The 18,583-nt window shown below is 37.4% G+C and overlaps 1 protein-coding gene and 1 long non-coding RNA gene across 5 annotated transcripts in view; one reads left to right on the top strand and one right to left on the bottom strand.

Moving 5' to 3' along the window:
* The window catches only part of TTC8 (tetratricopeptide repeat domain 8), a 61,174-nt gene that overhangs the window by 17,213 nt on the left and 25,378 nt on the right, over positions 1-18,583 (bottom strand). For all 4 annotated transcript variants that reach the window (XM_054447784.2, XM_054447778.2, XM_054447780.2 and 1 more), the window contains 2 exons: positions 13,792-13,877; positions 3,476-3,563 (listed from right to left, as the gene is read on the bottom strand). In XM_054447784.2, coding sequence (XP_054303759.1) covers positions 3,476-3,563; positions 13,792-13,877 — 174 coding nt within the window. The remainder of the gene's footprint in view (positions 1-3,475; positions 3,564-13,791; positions 13,878-18,583) is intronic.
* LOC134738167 (uncharacterized) lies at positions 5,324-17,661 on the top strand. Its single transcript, XR_010123779.1, has 3 exons — positions 5,324-5,400; positions 16,165-16,273; positions 17,505-17,661. It is a non-coding gene; the product is annotated as an uncharacterized LOC134738167 (long non-coding RNA).

Here is an 18,583-nt window from a genome sequence, read left to right as displayed (position 1 = left end):
TTTATCTCCACATGTTATATATAAAGCATTCATTCATTTATTCTCTAACAAATGCTTTCTGTGAGCTTACTATTGCCAGAGACTGGCAATAGTAATTAGACAAGAAAGAATCAAGGGAAAATCTTTTTAGGATAGAACAAATATGATTATGTCTATAGGCTGGCATTAAGAAACCAATTAGGAGACTGAGGTTAAAGATGCTGAATAAAGAGGAGATGACCCATGGAACAAGGCCTGAGAGAGATAGGCAGTGGACAGGCCCTTCCAAAACAAGAGAGGACACAGGTTTGTGAGGTCAGGGAATAAAGCAAGTTAGCACTTAATGGCTTCCACTTTGTTAGCAATTAGAACATTAGCATGAGTAAACCATACACGTAATAGGAATTTCTAAAACTGTATTATTATTTTATGTGTGGCAACATAAGATTATGACACTTTTTTTCCATGATTTTCGGATCCACTTTCTAAACAGTAAGGGTGTGCTTTGAGAAAAAACCCAAAAGGATACAATAGAAAACTAAAGTATTTATCATTGAAGTTTGAGATGAGAGAGAGAGGTTTGGATAATAACTTTTCAGTTTTTACCTTACACACTTTTGAACTGTACAAGTTCTATATTTTAAAAATATAACAAATAATATATAATTAGTATTTACATAATCTAAAAGGTTTAATTTTTAAATTAACAATTAAGAACTTTAAAAAGCAATGTTCCTAAAATCTGCTTGATCTCTTTCCTTTATACATATATAACATATGTAAATATATATTATATAAAAATATTTATATTATATTACTATATATAATAGTATACATTATAGTAAACATGCTATATAGTTATATATTTATATTATATATTTATTATATAATATATATTTATATTATATATGATTATATATTATTTTTATATATTTATAATTATATAATCTTATATATTTTTATATAAATTAAATATATATTGAATTTCATATATATATATATATTTTTTTTTTTTTTTTAAGAGATGAGTCTCACTATGTTGTCCAGGCTGGTCTCGAACTCCAGGACTCAAGCAATCCTCCAGCCTCAGCCTCCCAAAGTGCTGGGATTACAGGCATGAGCCACCAGGGTACATGTGCAGGTTTGTTATATAGGTAAACTCATATCATGGGGAGTTTGTTGTACAGATTATTTCATCACCCAGGAATTAAGCCTAATACCCATTAATTATTTTTTCTGCTCCTCTCCCTCCTTACATCCTCTCAGAGGCCCCAGTGTCTGCTGCTCCCCTCTATGTGTCCATGTGTTCTCATCAGTTAGCTCCCACTTATAAGTGAGAACATGAGGTATTTGGTTTTCTGTTCCTGCGTTTGCTGAGGATAATGGCCTCCAGCTCCATCCATGTTCCTGCAAAGGACATGCTCTCGTTCTTTTTTATGGCTGCATAGTATTCCATAGTATATATGTACCACATTTTCGTTATCTGGTCTACCACTGATGGGCATTTAGGTTAATTCCATGTCTTTGCTATTGTGAATAGTGCTGCAATGAACATATGCATATATGTGTCATTGTGATAGAACAAAAATCTGCTTGATCTCTATTACACAATAACCATCCATTCATATATTAAAGAAAAACTGTATATTCTACCTCTATATAGTTGTGTAGGGAATAATAGATTTAAACAAATCAATTTATGGAAAAACAAGTGAAGCCAAGTATTTAACAAGAGTTAAATAAAAAGCATATTTTTTCAACAACATAGTGATTATCAATTAAGATGATAGTCAAATAGTGTGACTTAAGCCTTAATTTCAAGCTCTTTCCAAAAAGTTTGCTATGATGCCTAGAAACTTCTTTAAGACTTTAAGTGTAAGCTGGGCATGATGGTTCACATCTGTAATCCCAGCACATTGGTAGGCTGAGGCCAGAGGATCGCTTGAGGCCAGGAGTTTGAGACCAGCCTGTGCAACACAGCAAGATTCCATCTCTACCAAAAAAAAAAAAAAATTATCCAGGCATGGTGGCCTGTGGTCCCAGCTACTCAGGAGGCTGAGAGGGGAGGATCGCCTGAGCCTGGGAAGTCAAGGCTGCAGTGAGTCTTGATAATGGCACTGCACTCCAGCCTGGGTGACAGAGTGACACCCCAACTCAGAAAAAAAAAATTGTTTAAGTTGAATATATCACATATAGAAGATAAAGTTAGATACCAGATAGTTTCAAACATTTTTGAAAGTCATTAAAACATACTAAGACTAGCACAGTAAATTTATATAACTTTCATTTTGCTTCTTTTTCATATGTTAATTTTATTCCCATATTTAGGAACTAGTAGCACTCCCTTTTATATCTCATCTTCTTTTGAATCTCTTTTATCACATTTTTTAATTTAAGAAACTCTAACAGATAAAGCAAAATCATGTCATCACTACCACTTGTGTTTTTCTTTCAAAATAGCCTTGGTGAGGGTCAAGAAGTAACTTTACTCCACCACTGAAAATTCTGGCCAGGCATGGTGGCTCCCACCTGTAACCCCAGCACTTTAAGGAGGCTGAGGCGGGCGGATCACTTGAGGCCAGCAGCTCAAGACCAGCCTGGCCAACATGGTGAAACCCTATCTCTACTAAAAATACAAAAATTAGCTAGGCATGGTGGCGTGCATCTGTAATCCCAGCTGCTTGGGAGGCTGAGACAGGAGAATCACTCGAATCTAGGAGGCAGAGGTTGTAGTGAGCTGAGATCATTCCACTGCACTCCAGCCTGGGCAACAGAGCAAGACTCCATCTCAAAAAAAAAAAAAAATGAAGAAAGAAAATTCTAGGTGGCCCCATCATTTCTGCTTTGGCTGCAGGTGGCACTGCAGCAGTGACTAGGTCTGGAGTCAGAAAGACTTGGATCTGCATGCTAACGCCTAACCATCAAGTGACCCTGAAAAACTTACCCCTCTTTAAATTTAATTTTCCTTAAGAGTATAAAGGAAATGATAAAACTCACTTTTACAGGGTTATTGTGAGGGTTAAATTAAACTGCATATATAATGAACATGATAAAATGTTTTACACTGAGTAGGTGATCAATAAAGGAGAAGTATTACTTTTATTATTATGCCTCAGCCGAGTAACTAGGAACCTATGTAAACACAGTCCCTGTTCTCTACTACCTGCTCAAGTGGGATACAAATGTACTGTAGAAAATAAGGCCTCATTGGGGCCTGTTACCTATGTGAGTAGTGAGCCTATGGTATTTTCTCCTGTCCTAATGGGCAATCTTTCAAATGGGTCTTCTTATTTTTCATGGCAATCAATTTCTTATGAGACAGTTACCCTCCATATGTTCTCATTTTTTCCCTTGCTGTAAAGAAAAACAAGTTAAATCTAAACATAGTAACTTGCCAAATATTCCTGAAGAAGCTGTTCACTCTCCCCATGCAATGGCCAGAATTTAAACATTTATTCTGAGAAGGCAGATTTCACTCAAATTAAGATTTACTTACTTTTGCCAAGTACAGAAATGTATCTACCATTTCCTGCTGCTTCAGGGCTGATTTAAACTGTTTTTCTGCTTCACGATACATTCCCAACCTACAAATAGCAATTTTAAGAATTAGACATTCAACTTAAAAATAAACACCACATCATACCCTGAGGATGAATAGAGACAAATTATAAGAGGAAGCACATACCAAGGAAGGTAATGTTGCACATACACATAAATTAACATGTTTATTTATACAGCTTAGCAATAAGTTGCCTATCTCCCATATTCACTGGCTTCTAACCCCCAAATGGTATGTAGAGTCTGTCTGAAGCCTAGTCACAGCAGGACTAAGATAATAGCTGCTAGTAAGCCAGGTCACATCAGTTCACCACCCAAAGAGCTTATAATCAGCTGGACATATGGCAAGTGACCTGAATAAATGCTTAGAGTCTCCATATTACTGGAAGAGCTGAAGGATGACATTTATTTGAAAATATCTTCTGCTCTGAGACAAAAGCACATTTTTAAAAGCTATCTTTAAAAGCTATTCTGACCTAAGTAATAATTAGCACTTGGGTAATATAGTTATACCATTTTATTATTCTAGAAATCTTGTTTTCCCATATTAGATATCTGATACTGATTGTCCTAGTCTATGAATCTGAGATTTGCTCCTTGCCTAAATATGACTGTCCTGATGTAAGCAGTGCCTACCTCTTATACCCAGGAAAGAATCTGTTGCCACTAATTCAATCATTAAAACACACACAACTTTCAACAGGTCTATTCATTCATGTCCTTAATAGACCTGTTAGGCTTACTCATAATCACTCATTTTTAGCTATCTGAGAGCTACTCAGATACGATAATGTTTTATTTTGTGAAATCAAGTCAAAATGATATACAGTATGCTCCATCGTGCTACTTTCATTTAAAGGCTTGAAAGAAGAGCTTTGATCATTTTTCATAACCTTAAACCTTAAGCATTGGTGTGGCTGATGCCCAAATAGCTATTGGAGGCCTTGGGATTAAAGTGGTTAAAGGCTAAAGTGAGAAGATGTGGGACATGGCAGAAGCCCCTACCTCTTCAAAGGTCCCACAGTTTCACAGGGAGTATTTATAAAATGTTATCAAAGAACTCTAAAGTTCTAAAAAACAACATTTTTATGTACATAACTTCAACTGAACATGCAAATCTTTTTCTTTCTTTTGAGATAGAGTCTCTGTCGCCCAGGCTGGAGGGCAATGGTGGGATCACAGCTCACTGCAGCCTTGCCCTCTGGGGCTCAAGCAATCCTCTGTCTCAGCCTCCCACGTAGCTGGGATTACTGACATGTACCACTACGCCCGGCTAACTTTTGTATTTTGTTTTGGTAAAGACAGGATCTCACCCTGTTGCCAAGGCTGGCTGCAAACTCCTGGGCTCAAGCTATCCTCCCACCTTGGCCTCCCAAAGTGCTGGGATTACAGGCATTAGCCACCACGCCTGGCCATGCATGCAAGTCTTAAACACGTGACTGAAATACAGTCACTAAATTCCATGAATTTAAATTATCCATGAGAGTCTGTGTATTTTTATCTAACTTGTTTCTTTCCAAAAATGATTTAAAAGGGATTACAATAAAAAGATACATATAAAACAAGAATATGAAAACAGAAATAGATTATTTTTTAAAAACAATGGAGATAAATTTTAAAAATAAAAATATAATCAGAAATATTGAGCTACATGAAAGCCAAAGAACCATGTTTTTTATTATTACAGCCTTAAGAGATAACTTAATCTAATACTATGAAAAAGGAATCCACCACATGAATTCTCGTGCAAAGAAAATGGAGCATGCGGGGAGGAGCCAAGATGGCCGAATAGGAACAGCTCCGGTCTACAGCTCCCAGCGCCAGCGACGCAGAAGACGGGTGATTTCTGCATTTCCATCTGAGGTACCGTGTTCATCTCACTAGGGAGTGCCAGAGAGTGGGCGCAGGTCAGTGGGTGAGCGCACCGTGCGCCAGCCGAAGCAGGGGCGAGGCATTGCCTCACTCGGGAAGCACAAGAGGTCAGGGAGTTCCCTTTCCAGGGGTGACAGACGGCACCTGGAAAATCGGGCCACTCCCACCCGAATACTGTGCTTTTCCGACGGGCTTAGGAAACGGTGCCCCAGGAGAATATAGCCCACACCTGGCTCAGAGGGTCCTACGCCCACGGAGTCTCGCTGATTGCTAGCACAGCAGGCTGAGATCAAACAGCAAGTTGGCAGCGAGGCTGGGGGAGGGGCGCCCGCCATTGCCCAGGCTCGCTTAGGTAAACAAAGCAGCCTGGAAGCTTGAACTGGGTGGAGCCCACCACAGCTCAAGGAGGCCTGCCTGCCTCTGTAGGCTCCACCTCTGGGGGCAGGACACAGACAAACAAAAAGACAGCAGTAACCTCTGCAGACTTAAATGTCCCTGTCTGACAGCTGTGAGGAGAGCAGTGGTTCTCCCAGCACGCAGCTGGAGATCTGAGAACGGGCTGACTGCCTCCTCAAGTGGGTCCCTGACCCCTGACCCCCGAGCAGCCTAACTGGGAGGCACCCCCCAGCAGGGGCAGACTGACACCTCACACGGCCGGCCAGGTACTCCAACAGACCTGCAGCTGAGGGTCCTGTCTGTTAGAAGGAAAACTAACAGAAAGGACACCCACACCAAAAACCCATCTGTACATCACCATCATCAAAGACCAAAAGTAGATAAAACCACAAAGATGGGGAAAAAACAGAGCAGAAAAACTGGAAACTCTAAAAAGCAGAGTACCTCTCCTCCTCCAAAGGAACGCAGTCCCTCACCAGCAACGGAACAAAGCTGGACGGAGAATGACTTTGACGAGCTGAGAGAAGAAGGCTTCAGACGATCAAATTACTCCGAGCTACGGGAGGATATTCAAACCAAAGGCAAAGAAGTTGAAAACTTTGAAAAAAATTTAGAAGAATGTATAACTAGAATAACCAATACAGAGAAGTGCTTAAAGGAGCTGATGGAGCTGAAAACCAAGGCTCGAGAACTACGTGAAGAATGCAGAAGCCTCAGGAGCCGATGCGATCAAATGGAAGAAAGGGTATCAGCCCTGGAAGACGAAATGAATGAAATGAAGCGAGAAGGGAAGTTTAGAGAAAAAAGAATAAAAAGAAACGAGCAAAGCCTCCAAGAAATGTGGGACTATGTGAAAAGACCAAATCTACGTCTGATTGGTGTACCTGAAAGTGACGGGGAGAATGGAAACAAGTTGGAAAACACTCTGCAGGATATTATCCAGGAGAACTTCCCCAATCTAGCAAAGCAGGCCAACATTCAGATTCAGGAAATACAGAGAACGCCACAAAGATACTCCTTGAGAAGAGCAACTCCAAGACACATAATTGTCAGATTCACCAAAGTTGAAATGAAGGAAAAAATGTTAAGGGCAGCCAGAGAGAAAGGTCGGGTTACCCTCAAAGGGAAGCCCATCAGACTAACAGCGGATCTCTCGGCAGAAACCCTACAAGCCAGAAGAGAGTGGGGGCCAATATTCAACATTCTTAAAGAATTTTCAACCCAGAATTTCATATCCTGCCAAACTAAGCTTCATAAGCGAAGGAGAAATAAAATACTTTACAGACAAGCAAATGCTGAGAGATTTTGTCACCAGCAGGCCTGCCCTAAAAGAGCTCCTGAAGGAAGCGCTAAACATGGAAAGGCACAACCGGTACCAGCCACTGCAAAATCATACAGAAATGTAAAGACCATCGAGACTAGGAAGAGACTGCATCAACTAACGAGCAAAATAACCAGCTAACATCATAATGACAGGATCAAATTCATACATAACAATATTAACTTTAAATGTAAATGGACTAAATGCTCCAATTAAAAGACACAGACTGGCAAATTGGATAAAGACTCAAGACCCATCAGTGTGCTGTATTCAGGAATCCCATCTCACGTGCAGAGACACACATAGGCTCAAAATAAAAGGATGGAGGAAGATCTACCAAGCAAATGGAAAACAAAAAAAGGCAGGGGTTGCAATCCTAGTCTCTGATAAAACAGACTTTAAACCAACAAAGATCAAAAGAGACAAAGAAGGCCATTACATAATGGTAAAGGGATCAATTCAACAAGAAGAGCTAACTATCCTAAATATATATGCACCCAATACAGGAGCACCCAGATTCATAAAGCAAGTCCTGAGTGACCTACAAAGAGACTTAGACTCCCACACATTAATAATGGGAGACTTTAACACCCCACTGTCAACATTAGACAGATCAACGAGACAGAAAGTCAACAAGGATACCCAGGAATTGAACTCAGCTCTGCACCAAGTGGACCTAATAGACATCTACAGAACTCTCCACCCCAAATCAACAGAATATACATTTTTTTCAGCACCACACCACACCTATTCCAAAATTGACCATATACTTGGAAGTAAAGCTCTCCTCAATAAATGTAAAAGAACAGAAATTATAACAAACTATCTCTCAGATCACAGTGCAATCAAGCTAGAACTCAGGATTAAGAATCTCACTCAAAACCGCTCATCTACATGGAAACTGAACAACCTGCTCCTGAATGACTACTGGGTACATAATGAAATGAAGGCAGAAATAAAGATATTCTTTGAAACCAATGAGAACCAAGACACAACATACCAGAATCTCTGGGATGCATTCAAAGCTGTGTGTAGAGGGAAATTTATAGCACTAAATGCCCACAAGAGAAAGCAGGAAAGATCCAAAATTGACACCCTAACATCACAATTAAAAGAACTAGAAAAGGAAGAGCAAACACATTCAAAAGCTAGCAGAAGGCAAGAAATAACTAAGATCAGAGCAGAACTGAAGGAAATAGAGACACAAAAAACCGTTCAAAAAATAAATGAATCCAGGAGCTGGTTTCTTGAAAGGATCAACAAAATTGATAGACCGCTAGCAAGATTAATAAAGAAAAAAAGAGAAGAATCAAATAGATGCAATAAAAAATGATAAAGGGGATATCACCACCGATCCCACAGAAATACAAACTACCATCAGAGAATACTAGAAACACCTCTACGCAAATAAGCTAGAAAATCTAGAAGAAATGGATAAATTCCTCAACACATACACCCTCCCAAGACTGAACCAGGAAGAAGTTGAATCTCTGAATAGACCAATAACAGGAGCTGAAATTGTGGCAATAATCAATAGCTTACCAACCAAAAAAAGTCCAGGACCAGATGGGTTCACAGCCGAATTCTACCAGAGGTACAAGGAGGAGCTGGTACCATTCCTTCTGAAACTATTCCAATCAATAGAAAAAGAGGGAATCCTCCCTAACTCATTTTATGAGGCCAGCATCATCCTGATACCAAAGCCTGGCAGAGACACAACAAAAAAAGAGAATTTTAGACCAATATCCTTGATGAACATTGATGCAAAAATCCTCAATAAAATACTGGCAAACAGAATCCAGCAGCACATCAAAAAGCTTATCCACCATGATCAAGTGGGCTTCATCCCTGGGATGCAAGGCTGGTTCAATATACACAAATCAATAAATGTAATCCAGCATATAAACAGAACCAAAGACAAAAACCACATGATTATCTCAATAGATGCAGAAAAGGCCTTTGACAAAATTCAACAACCCTTCATGCTAAAAACTCTCAATAAATTAGGTATTGATGGGACGTATCTCAAAATAATCAGAGCTATTTATGACAAACCCACAGCCAATATCATACTGAATGGGCAAAAACTGGAAGCATTCCCTTTGAAAACTGGCACAAGACAGGGATGCCCTCTCTCACCACTTCTATTCCACATAGTGTTGGAAGTTCTGGCCAGGGCAATTAGGCAGGAGAAGGAAATCAAGGGTATTCAATTAGGAAAAGAGGAAGTCAAATTGTCCCTGTTTGCAGATGACATGATAGTATATCTAGAAAACCCCATTGTCTCAGCCCAAAATCTCCTTAAGCTGATAAGCAACTTCAGCAAAGTCTCAGGATACAAAATCAATGTACAAAAATCACAAGCATTCTTATACATCAATAACAGAGAAACAGAGAGCCAAATCATGAGTGAACTCCCATTCACAATTGCTTCAAAGAGAATAAAATATCTAGGAATCCAACTTACAAGGGATGTGAAGGACCTCTTCAAGGAGAACTACAAACCACTGCTCAAGGAAATAAAAGAGGATACAAACAAATGGAAGAACATTCCATGCTCATGGGTAGGAAGAATCAATATCATGAAAATGGCCATCCTTCCCAAGGTAATTTACAGATTCAATGCCATCCCCATCAAGTTACCAATGACTTTCTTCACAGAATTGGAAAAAACTACTTTAAAGTTCATATGGAACCAAAAAAGAGCCCGCATCGCCAAGTCAATCCTAAGCCAAAAGAACAAAGCTGGAGGCATCACACTACCTGACTTCAAACTATACTACAAGGCTACAGTAACCAAAACAGCATGGTACTGGTACCAAAACAGAGATATAGATCAATGGAACAGAACAGAGCCGTCAGAAATAATGCCACATATCTACAACTATCTGATCTTTGACAAACCTGACAAAAACAAGAAATGGGGAAAGGATTCCCTATTTAATAAATGGTGCTGGGAAAACTGGCTAGCCATATGTAGAAAGCTGAAACTGGATCCCTTCCTTACACCTTATACAAAAATCAATTCAAGATGGATTAAAGACTTAAATGTTAGACCTAAAACCATAAAAACCCTAGAAGAAAACCTAGGCATTACCATTCAGGACATAGGCATGGGCAAGGACTTCATGTCTAAAACACCAAAAGCAATGGCAACAAAAGCCAAAATTGACAAATGGGATCTAATTAAACTAAAGAGCTTCTGCACAGCAAAGGAAACTACCATCAGAGTGAACAGGCAACCTACAAAATGGGAGAAAATTTTTGCAACCTACTCATCTGACAAAGGGCTAATATCCAGAATCTACAATGAACTCCAACAAATTTACAAGAAAAAAACAACCCACCCCATCAAAAAGTGGGCGAAGGACATGAACAGACACTTCTCAAAAGAAGACATTTATGCAGCCAAAAAACACATGAAAAAATGCTCACCATCACTGGCCATCAGAGAAATGCAAATCAAAACCACAATGAGATACCATCTCATACCAGTTAGAATGGCAATCATTAAAAAGTCAGGAAACAACAGGTGCTGGAGAGGATGTGGAGAAATAGGAACACTTTTTCACTGTTGGTGGGACTGTAAACTAGTTCAACCCTTGTGGAAGTCAGTGTGGCGATTCCTCAGGGATCTAGAACTAGAAATTCCATTTGACCCAGCCATCCCATTACTGGGTATATACCCAAAGGACTATAAATCATGCTGCTATAAAGACACATGCACACGTATGTTTATTGCAGCATTATTCACAATAGCAATGACTTGGAATCAACCCAAATGTCCAACAATGATAGACTGGATTAAGAAAATGTGGCACATATACACCATGGAATACTATGCAGCCATAAAAACTGATGAGTTCATGTCCTTTGTAGGGACATGGATGAAACTGGAAATCATCATTCTCAGTAAACTATCGCAAGAACAAAAAACCAAACACCGCATATTCTCACTCATAGGTGGGAATTGAACAATGAGAACACATGGTCACAGGAAGGGGAACATCACACTTCGGGGACTGTTGTGGGGTGGGGGGAGGGGAGAGGGATAGCATTGGGAGATATACCTAATGCTAGATGACGAGTTGGTGGGTGCAGCGCACCAGCATGGCACATGTATACATATGTAACTTACCTGCACGTTGCGCACATGTGCCATAGAGCCTAAAGTATAATAATAATAATAATAATAATAATAATAAAAAGAAAAAAATAAAATAAAATAAAATAAAATAAAAAAAAGAAGAAAAAAAAAAGAAAATGGAGCATGCCATGTTCAAAGAAAGTCAAGGCATAAAACATCAGTCAAGTTCATAAACACCGGCCAATATCAAAGAGTCAAAGTCCAGCTGCCAACTTTTTCTCTCCAACTTAAATTTAACAAAATTGTAAAGTGTCAACTGCATGCTTATTTCGTGATGGTAAGGAGATGAAAAATGAAGAAGGTAACAACCATGTCCTTAAAGCAATGATAATCAAAGAATGAAACAAAACATGTTCACAAATAAATTTAATCATATTATGGTCAATCAGGAAAAAAGTGCTCTGAGAGCACAGAGGAGGTTCAGGGAGATAGTAAACAGGCAAGATTTCAACAGCTAGATGTGGAGGGAAGAGCGACATTTCCAAAATAAAATTAAACCATGAACATAAGTACATAGACAGTAAAGTACACAGCATGTTAGAGAATGCTGAATTTGGTTTCATTGAAAAGGACATAATAATGGGAGTATGGCAGGATGTACTGGCTAATGCCTATAATCCTAGCACCTTAGGATGCCAAGGTGGGAGGATGGTGTGAGTCCAGGGGTTCAAAACCACCTTGGGCAACATAGCAAGAACCTGTCTTTATAAAAAAGAAAGCTTTAAAAAATTAGCCAGGCATGGTGGCATGTGCCTGTAATCCCAGCTTGGGAGACTGAAGCAGGATGGCTTAAGCCCAGGAGATTGAGGCTGCAGTGAGCCACAATCACATAACTACACTCCAGCCTGGGTGAAAGAGCAAGACCCCATCTCTAAAAAATATAATAAAATAAAATATTATGCAAAATTATCTTCAGGCTATGTGTATAAGGTTTATATGAAACATATATGAATTTCATCTTTAAACCTGGGTCCCATCCCCAAGATATCTCATTAAATATATTCAAATATTGCAAAATCTGAAACACTTCTGTTCCCAAGCATTTCAGATAAGAAATACTTAACCTGTAATTATTTACTGTCCTCTCTCCTCCATTCTATTGTAAACCATTTGAAAGAAGGGACAATCTAATCTTTGTACTCCCAGTTCCTGGCAGAGTAGCTGCCCATTAAATATTTTACTGAGTGAATGAATGAATGTATAAATAAAAGAATACTGAATATGTCATAAAGATGGGCAGGTATTAAAGAACAGAAAAGAAGGATAATTTAATATGACAAGGTACACTCATTTAAATGCCATCATATATGGATGGCAAAAGGAATCAGAGTTTTGCTTTCCTTTAATTATAAAGCATTTCTGAAGGTTTTGCTTGGCAGCTCAAGATTTCAAGACTGTCTCCAGGAATTACATTCATAAGAGTTTAATGATATAATGGTCTAAAATTACCTTTTAGCAGAAAACACTTTCTCCATCTAGCAGCAGGAAAAAACACTTTAGAGTTTTATGTGAAATATCTAAATAGAAAGTAGTCTTAATTTCAACGGCAGAACAATAAACATGCTTTTTATCCCATTTATAGTCTTCTTTTTTCTCACAGTACTTGAATGACAACTGAAGCTTATAAATATTGAAGTGTGTTCATAGTAACTGAAGTCTACCCTATTTTAATAATAAAAGATATTTATACTTATAAAATAGAATTGTTCATTTGTTTCTATTTTTCCAAATGTTCTATATGCATTTCAATATCAGCAACAAGTTTCAGATCTTATTTACTAGTTGCTATATAAATATTCATAAAATTCATTACTACTCTTCTGATCTCTCAGTTAATTTGCTTTAAAATACATTGAAACATTAAGAGAATATAAAAATATTCAGGTCCTACAGAAACAATATGGAACTGCGGAAACAGCAAGACAATTGGCGTCAGAAAGGGAGCTCAAATTCTTGTTCTGCCACTTACTGGTTACATGAATTTGGACAAATCACTTTATCTTTGTGAGGCTCAATTTTTTTCATCTGGGAAAAGGACTAACAACAGCCACTACCTCCAAGGTGCTGTGAGACTTAAGTGAGATGGTATAACGTAGGAACAGAGTATCTCTTAACTATGAAGTGTTTTACAGATGTGAGGCATCAGTGTAAATGAAAAGATTTGATTATCAAGAGAACAGAACTAGAAATCAGCAGACTTGGTTCTAGTCCCTGGTCTGTTACTCACTAGCTCCTGATGCAAATTACAGCCACTGTCTTGGCCTCAGCTTCCTCATGTGAAAAGGGGAGTTGGGCCTGATGGTCTCAAAGCTTCCCTCTTCCAGCTCAAAAGTTTTATTATTCTAAAGGTATTAATTCTTATTGCTACCCTGTGATTGTTAAGTAAACGCTTTATCAAGTAAGTCAAAGACACAGTTCTCATTTCCTCATGGGAAAATCTGCCCCCCCAAAAAGTATCAGATTTGAGACCCTAAAATACGTGGCCACTTCTAAGCCCTTCACAAATAATGAAATTTACCTGTAGTAACATTTTCCAATCTGTACTTTCCACCACCAGTCCTTGTACTGAGAATGCTCTGTGGAGAGGGCAGCCAGATCCAAAGCCTTTGAAAACAATTTATTTTAGATTAGTATTTTCTTTTCTAACAATAAGCAGTCAGGAAAATAAATAATGAAATAGACCATATAATTAGCACCAATCAAAACGTGCATTAGAAATCAGACAGAAACTCAAGTTGCTCATGTTTCCAGATGGCCCCACCAATTTTCGCTAATCAGTTCCAGACCAGAGGGCTAATAGCAGATGAGATAAAAACACTCATCAAAGGGAAGCAGATGTATAATATATTTGAATATAATTTTAATATATAAGACAAAATTGATATTAAAAAATGCCTAAGTTTTTACCCACTCCCCCTGATTTATCTACTGTATAATGATTCAAAATGCCTCCAAACTCTGTGGCAGTCAAGTCTTTGGTGTGTAAGCCAGATCCAGTGGCAGTGCCCACTTTCAAGACAGATGTAGAGAAATAAAGAAAGATTAAGTAAGCAGGTAGAGAAAAGGTTTGGAAAATGGGATCATGAAGAAGAGTGAAAGGAGCTGGAGTATTTGGATAACTGTTGTCTTCAACAACCATCATTTCACTTTTCTGACATCACCTTACGTCCCAGTAAATTCTAAGGAGCAGACTGCCCTTTGCTGCAAACTGAAAAAGATCTTCTCTTCAATTGTTTTCATATTTTACATTTGTTTATCCGATATCTTTAATACCCTCGAGTTTGTTCCCTCTATTGTTTATTCAAGATTAGACAAGAGGTGACTAAATAAGAATTACAATTTTATATAAAGGAAGTGGAAACAATTTTTGACAAAGGGAAAGCAAATCAGTCTTGGTAGAAATTTGAAGCTCCGATAAAGATGTGATTAATAGAAGCTGGGGCTACTAGTTAAGAGAGAATTCTGATTTTTTATAATACTATTTTTCTCTCAAGGCTGAAAATTTTTTATTCTTTAGCCAGTGTTAACATAATCATGATATCCAAGAGCTCAGTTAAAGTAACTCTTAGATTTTCAGTTCTATTATCTCAAAACACATCCCAGATTACTGTCCACTTCTTAATATCAACTCTTTTCTGAAATGAATGCGAGTTCCTTAATCTTACTGTATAATTAATTATTTCTCCTTGTGTTCCCCATCTTCTCTTGCTCCAGGGGAGATCTTTAAATATGCAAACTACTTAGAAAGAAATGGTGACACCATGCTGAGCCTCTAATGGACTTGAAAAATCAGCATCTCTACTTGAAAGCTATGAAAATTAAAAACAAGCCACACACTACTTTCATATGCTTATTTTTCTCCACCACCCTGCCACCAGACAGAAATAAAAATGAAACCAAAAAAAAATGAGGAGAAAAGTATAACTTCAATTAGCATTATTTTCAGATATACTAGAAAAATATATTTTCAGCCAGCTTAATTCAGACATACATGGTAAATATCTAAACATTTTAAGTTGATCTTTATAAAGACATTTTTCCAGCAAATAGATCATAGTCATTCTCATGCTTAGTATAAACAGACCTTCTATTTTTTAGAAAAAGATGTCATGCAAAAATTTTTCATGTATTCTAACTTCCCAACGTTAGATTTAGTGCTTCTTATAGGCTGCTGGTTTTGCTTGCATAGTTGGTCCTAAAACAACTCGTCCTATGGAGAACCCATATGTTTGTGCTAATCCAATTAAGGATATTAATATAAATTACTCATACAGAATAAAAATGGCAAAAAGAAATTATAATGATGAAGACTCAGGCTGCTAAGGACTGAACTCTGACCCTTTTAGATCTTGCCCCAAATCCTTTCTAAGGAGACCCTACAAACCATAAAATCTCATTAAACAGTTTTTTTTAAATTAACCTGGTATAATGCGGCCTACTTTCCAATCTGACTCTAGTATAGCATCACATGAGAGATGGCAGACACCCCCGATCTTAAACATCCCTATTTACTGACTTCAAGTCTTTAGACAAAGATTACCTTTCAACTAATTGCCAACTAAAGAATCCCTAAAACCCACCAATGACTTGTAAGCCATGGCTTCGAGATGTACAGAATTTTCAGGCCCAATCACTGTATACCTTCCATGTATTGATTTATGATTTTACCTGCAATTCCCATACTTTCCTGAAATGTACAAAGCGAAACTAACCCAGTTGCCTTGGGCAACTTTCTCAGGACCTTTTGAGACTGTGTATCCCCAGACCGAAGTCGCTCATATTGACTCAAAATAAACCTCTTTAAATATTTTGGCAGAATTTGGTTTTTCTGTCCTCACTGCACTAAAGAAAAACATCTGTGACAATTTCTTTCCTTTCTCTTTTGATACAGTCTTGCTCTGTTGCCCAGGCTGGATGGAGTGCAGTGGCACAATCTCGACTCCACCTCCCAGGCTCAAGCAATTTTCATGCCTCAGCCTCCTAAGTAGCTGGGATTACAGGTATGTGCCACCATGCCCAGGTATTTTTTTATGTTTTTAGTAGAGACACGGTTTCACCCCATGTCAGCCACGCTAGTCTGGAACTCTTGGCCTCAAGTTGATCTGCCTGCCTCAGCCTCCCAAAGTGCTGGGATTACAGGCGTGAGCCATCATTCCTGGCCCATTTGGGACAATTTTAAGTGGCTGGCAAGCTCCCTGAGGACAGATAATCCTCTTTTACATCTCTGCTGTTGTTCTGGAATATTGCTGTGCACAGAAGAGGTACTCAAGAACCATCTGTTGACTGAATTCATTATAATCTTTGTTTCTGACCTCTGTTGACAATACCTTAAGAACCAAACAAAACTGTCATAGTAATAAGATTCGGAATTAAAAGCTATTAACCTTAAAATTTTTAAGTGGTGACAGAAGATCTATATTTATTTAATCATTCCCAAATTTTTAAAATAAATAACTATAAGACTTTAGTGATCTTTGGATGATTTAGTAAAACCAATGTCATTTTTTTAAAGCAGTAAGTGTATAAAAGTCCAAAAGTAGAAGGAATTTTGGCAGATCTAAGTTTAAAAAAAGTCATCCTTTCACTAGTGTTATACTTGTAACAACTTCAGGATGATGAAATTAAAGAGCATGTGGAAACAAAGACTGCAGAATCACCAACCCACATGCCACTTTAGTTTTGTCAATACCAACAATATTGTCCAAAAAGGGAAAGGTGGGGAAAGGGAGTCATTAAATACTCAAAGGCAGAAATAGTTTTCCATATATAACTTTACTTTTTCCTAACATTTAAATACCACTGCATCGCGTTCTCTATGTCTACAGTATTCTTCCTATTTGTCTGTAGATAAACACAGAATCACCAGCCCACGTGTCACTTGAGTTTTGTTGATACTGCCCACCCCCACAACATGAGAAAAGCACTAAAAGCTAAAAGACAGAAAAATTGTTTTCCATGGACAATCAATTTTATACTTTCTTAATATTTAAATACCATTTCAAGGTATTTCTTATATTTGTCTATAATATTCTCTGTATTTGTGTTAAATACTTTATTTAAAGAGAAATTTGGAGGCCACCCAAGGTATCTAAATATAAAAACACCTCTGATTTCTTAACATGTTAAAAAACAGAATTCCTTTTTTCTTTTTCCAGCTAAAGTTACAAAATATATGTTAAGATATAAAAATACATGCTTTATACTCATTATCTAAATCCTTTTTCCATTCAGAAAATAACATTTCTGGTAAAAGCAAGAATGACATTTTAATGGAACAATCTGATCCACAACAGCACTATAATGTGGCAAGACCGTACCAGAGTGAGAAACAGAACAAGACATCTGTCCGACTCAGCACCCTAGCACCCATCAAAGTACCAATATATACAACCCAATCATTATTGTTTAAAGGATAAACTAATCAACGCATATATCAATATATGAATTAGTAAATAAAATGGAAAACAAAGGAATAATTTGTGTTTTTCACTAAATAAGAACAAAACAAATTGCTCCATTTTATGTTCTACAAAAAATATATGTATATTGGGGGTAAGCAGATGAAAATAACAAGCAGAGTACAAATTGGCAGCATTTTAATATATTATTGCCCCTAATTTATAATTCATTTTACTATAACATTATTGTTGAAAAATTTTAAAACAAAGGTAAAGTTAGATTTAATCTCCATTAGTACCATGAGGTACAACATACGCATTCAACAAATATTTGTGGAATGAATACATCTTAACCTCAAAATACTACCATTTTAATGTTTAAGTAATACCTTCTAGTATCTGTCATAAATGCATATTTTTAGAGTTAAACTTCTATTTAACATATTAAATGGTATACTTTCGGCTTAACATTATAAAATAAACACTTTCCATGTTTCTGCCTAGTGTTTATAATTATGGTTTTTAATGGCTACATAAGATTCCATCATACTATTTATTATAATTTACCAAACTCATTCCCTATTGTTAAACATTTAGGTTGTTTTCCCAGTAGTTTTGCCACTATATCTAAAGTTACAATGAACACCATTGCAAATACAGCACTTTAGTTTTTCCTGCAATCTCCTGAGAAGTGAAATTACAGAAACAAATTGAGGAACTATCTTTATGGCTATCTGCTCTATATTATCATATTGTTTTCCAAATTGTGGTACCATGTGTAATATCACCTATAATGTATGACAACTAACTGTACTCTCCCTCAGGATTTTTTTTCTAATTTCATAAATATAAAACTCAAAGTCCAGAGTCTCTTTATTTTATATTTTTGTTGTTATTAAGAAAGTACACCTC

This window comes from Pongo pygmaeus, chromosome 15 (genome assembly GCF_028885625.2).
Source record: "Pongo pygmaeus isolate AG05252 chromosome 15, NHGRI_mPonPyg2-v2.0_pri, whole genome shotgun sequence".
In the NCBI taxonomy this organism is placed as follows: domain Eukaryota; kingdom Metazoa; phylum Chordata; class Mammalia; order Primates; family Hominidae; genus Pongo; species Pongo pygmaeus.
Note: the sequence above shows the minus strand (reverse complement) of the source record. Positions and strands in the feature narration are given on the sequence as shown.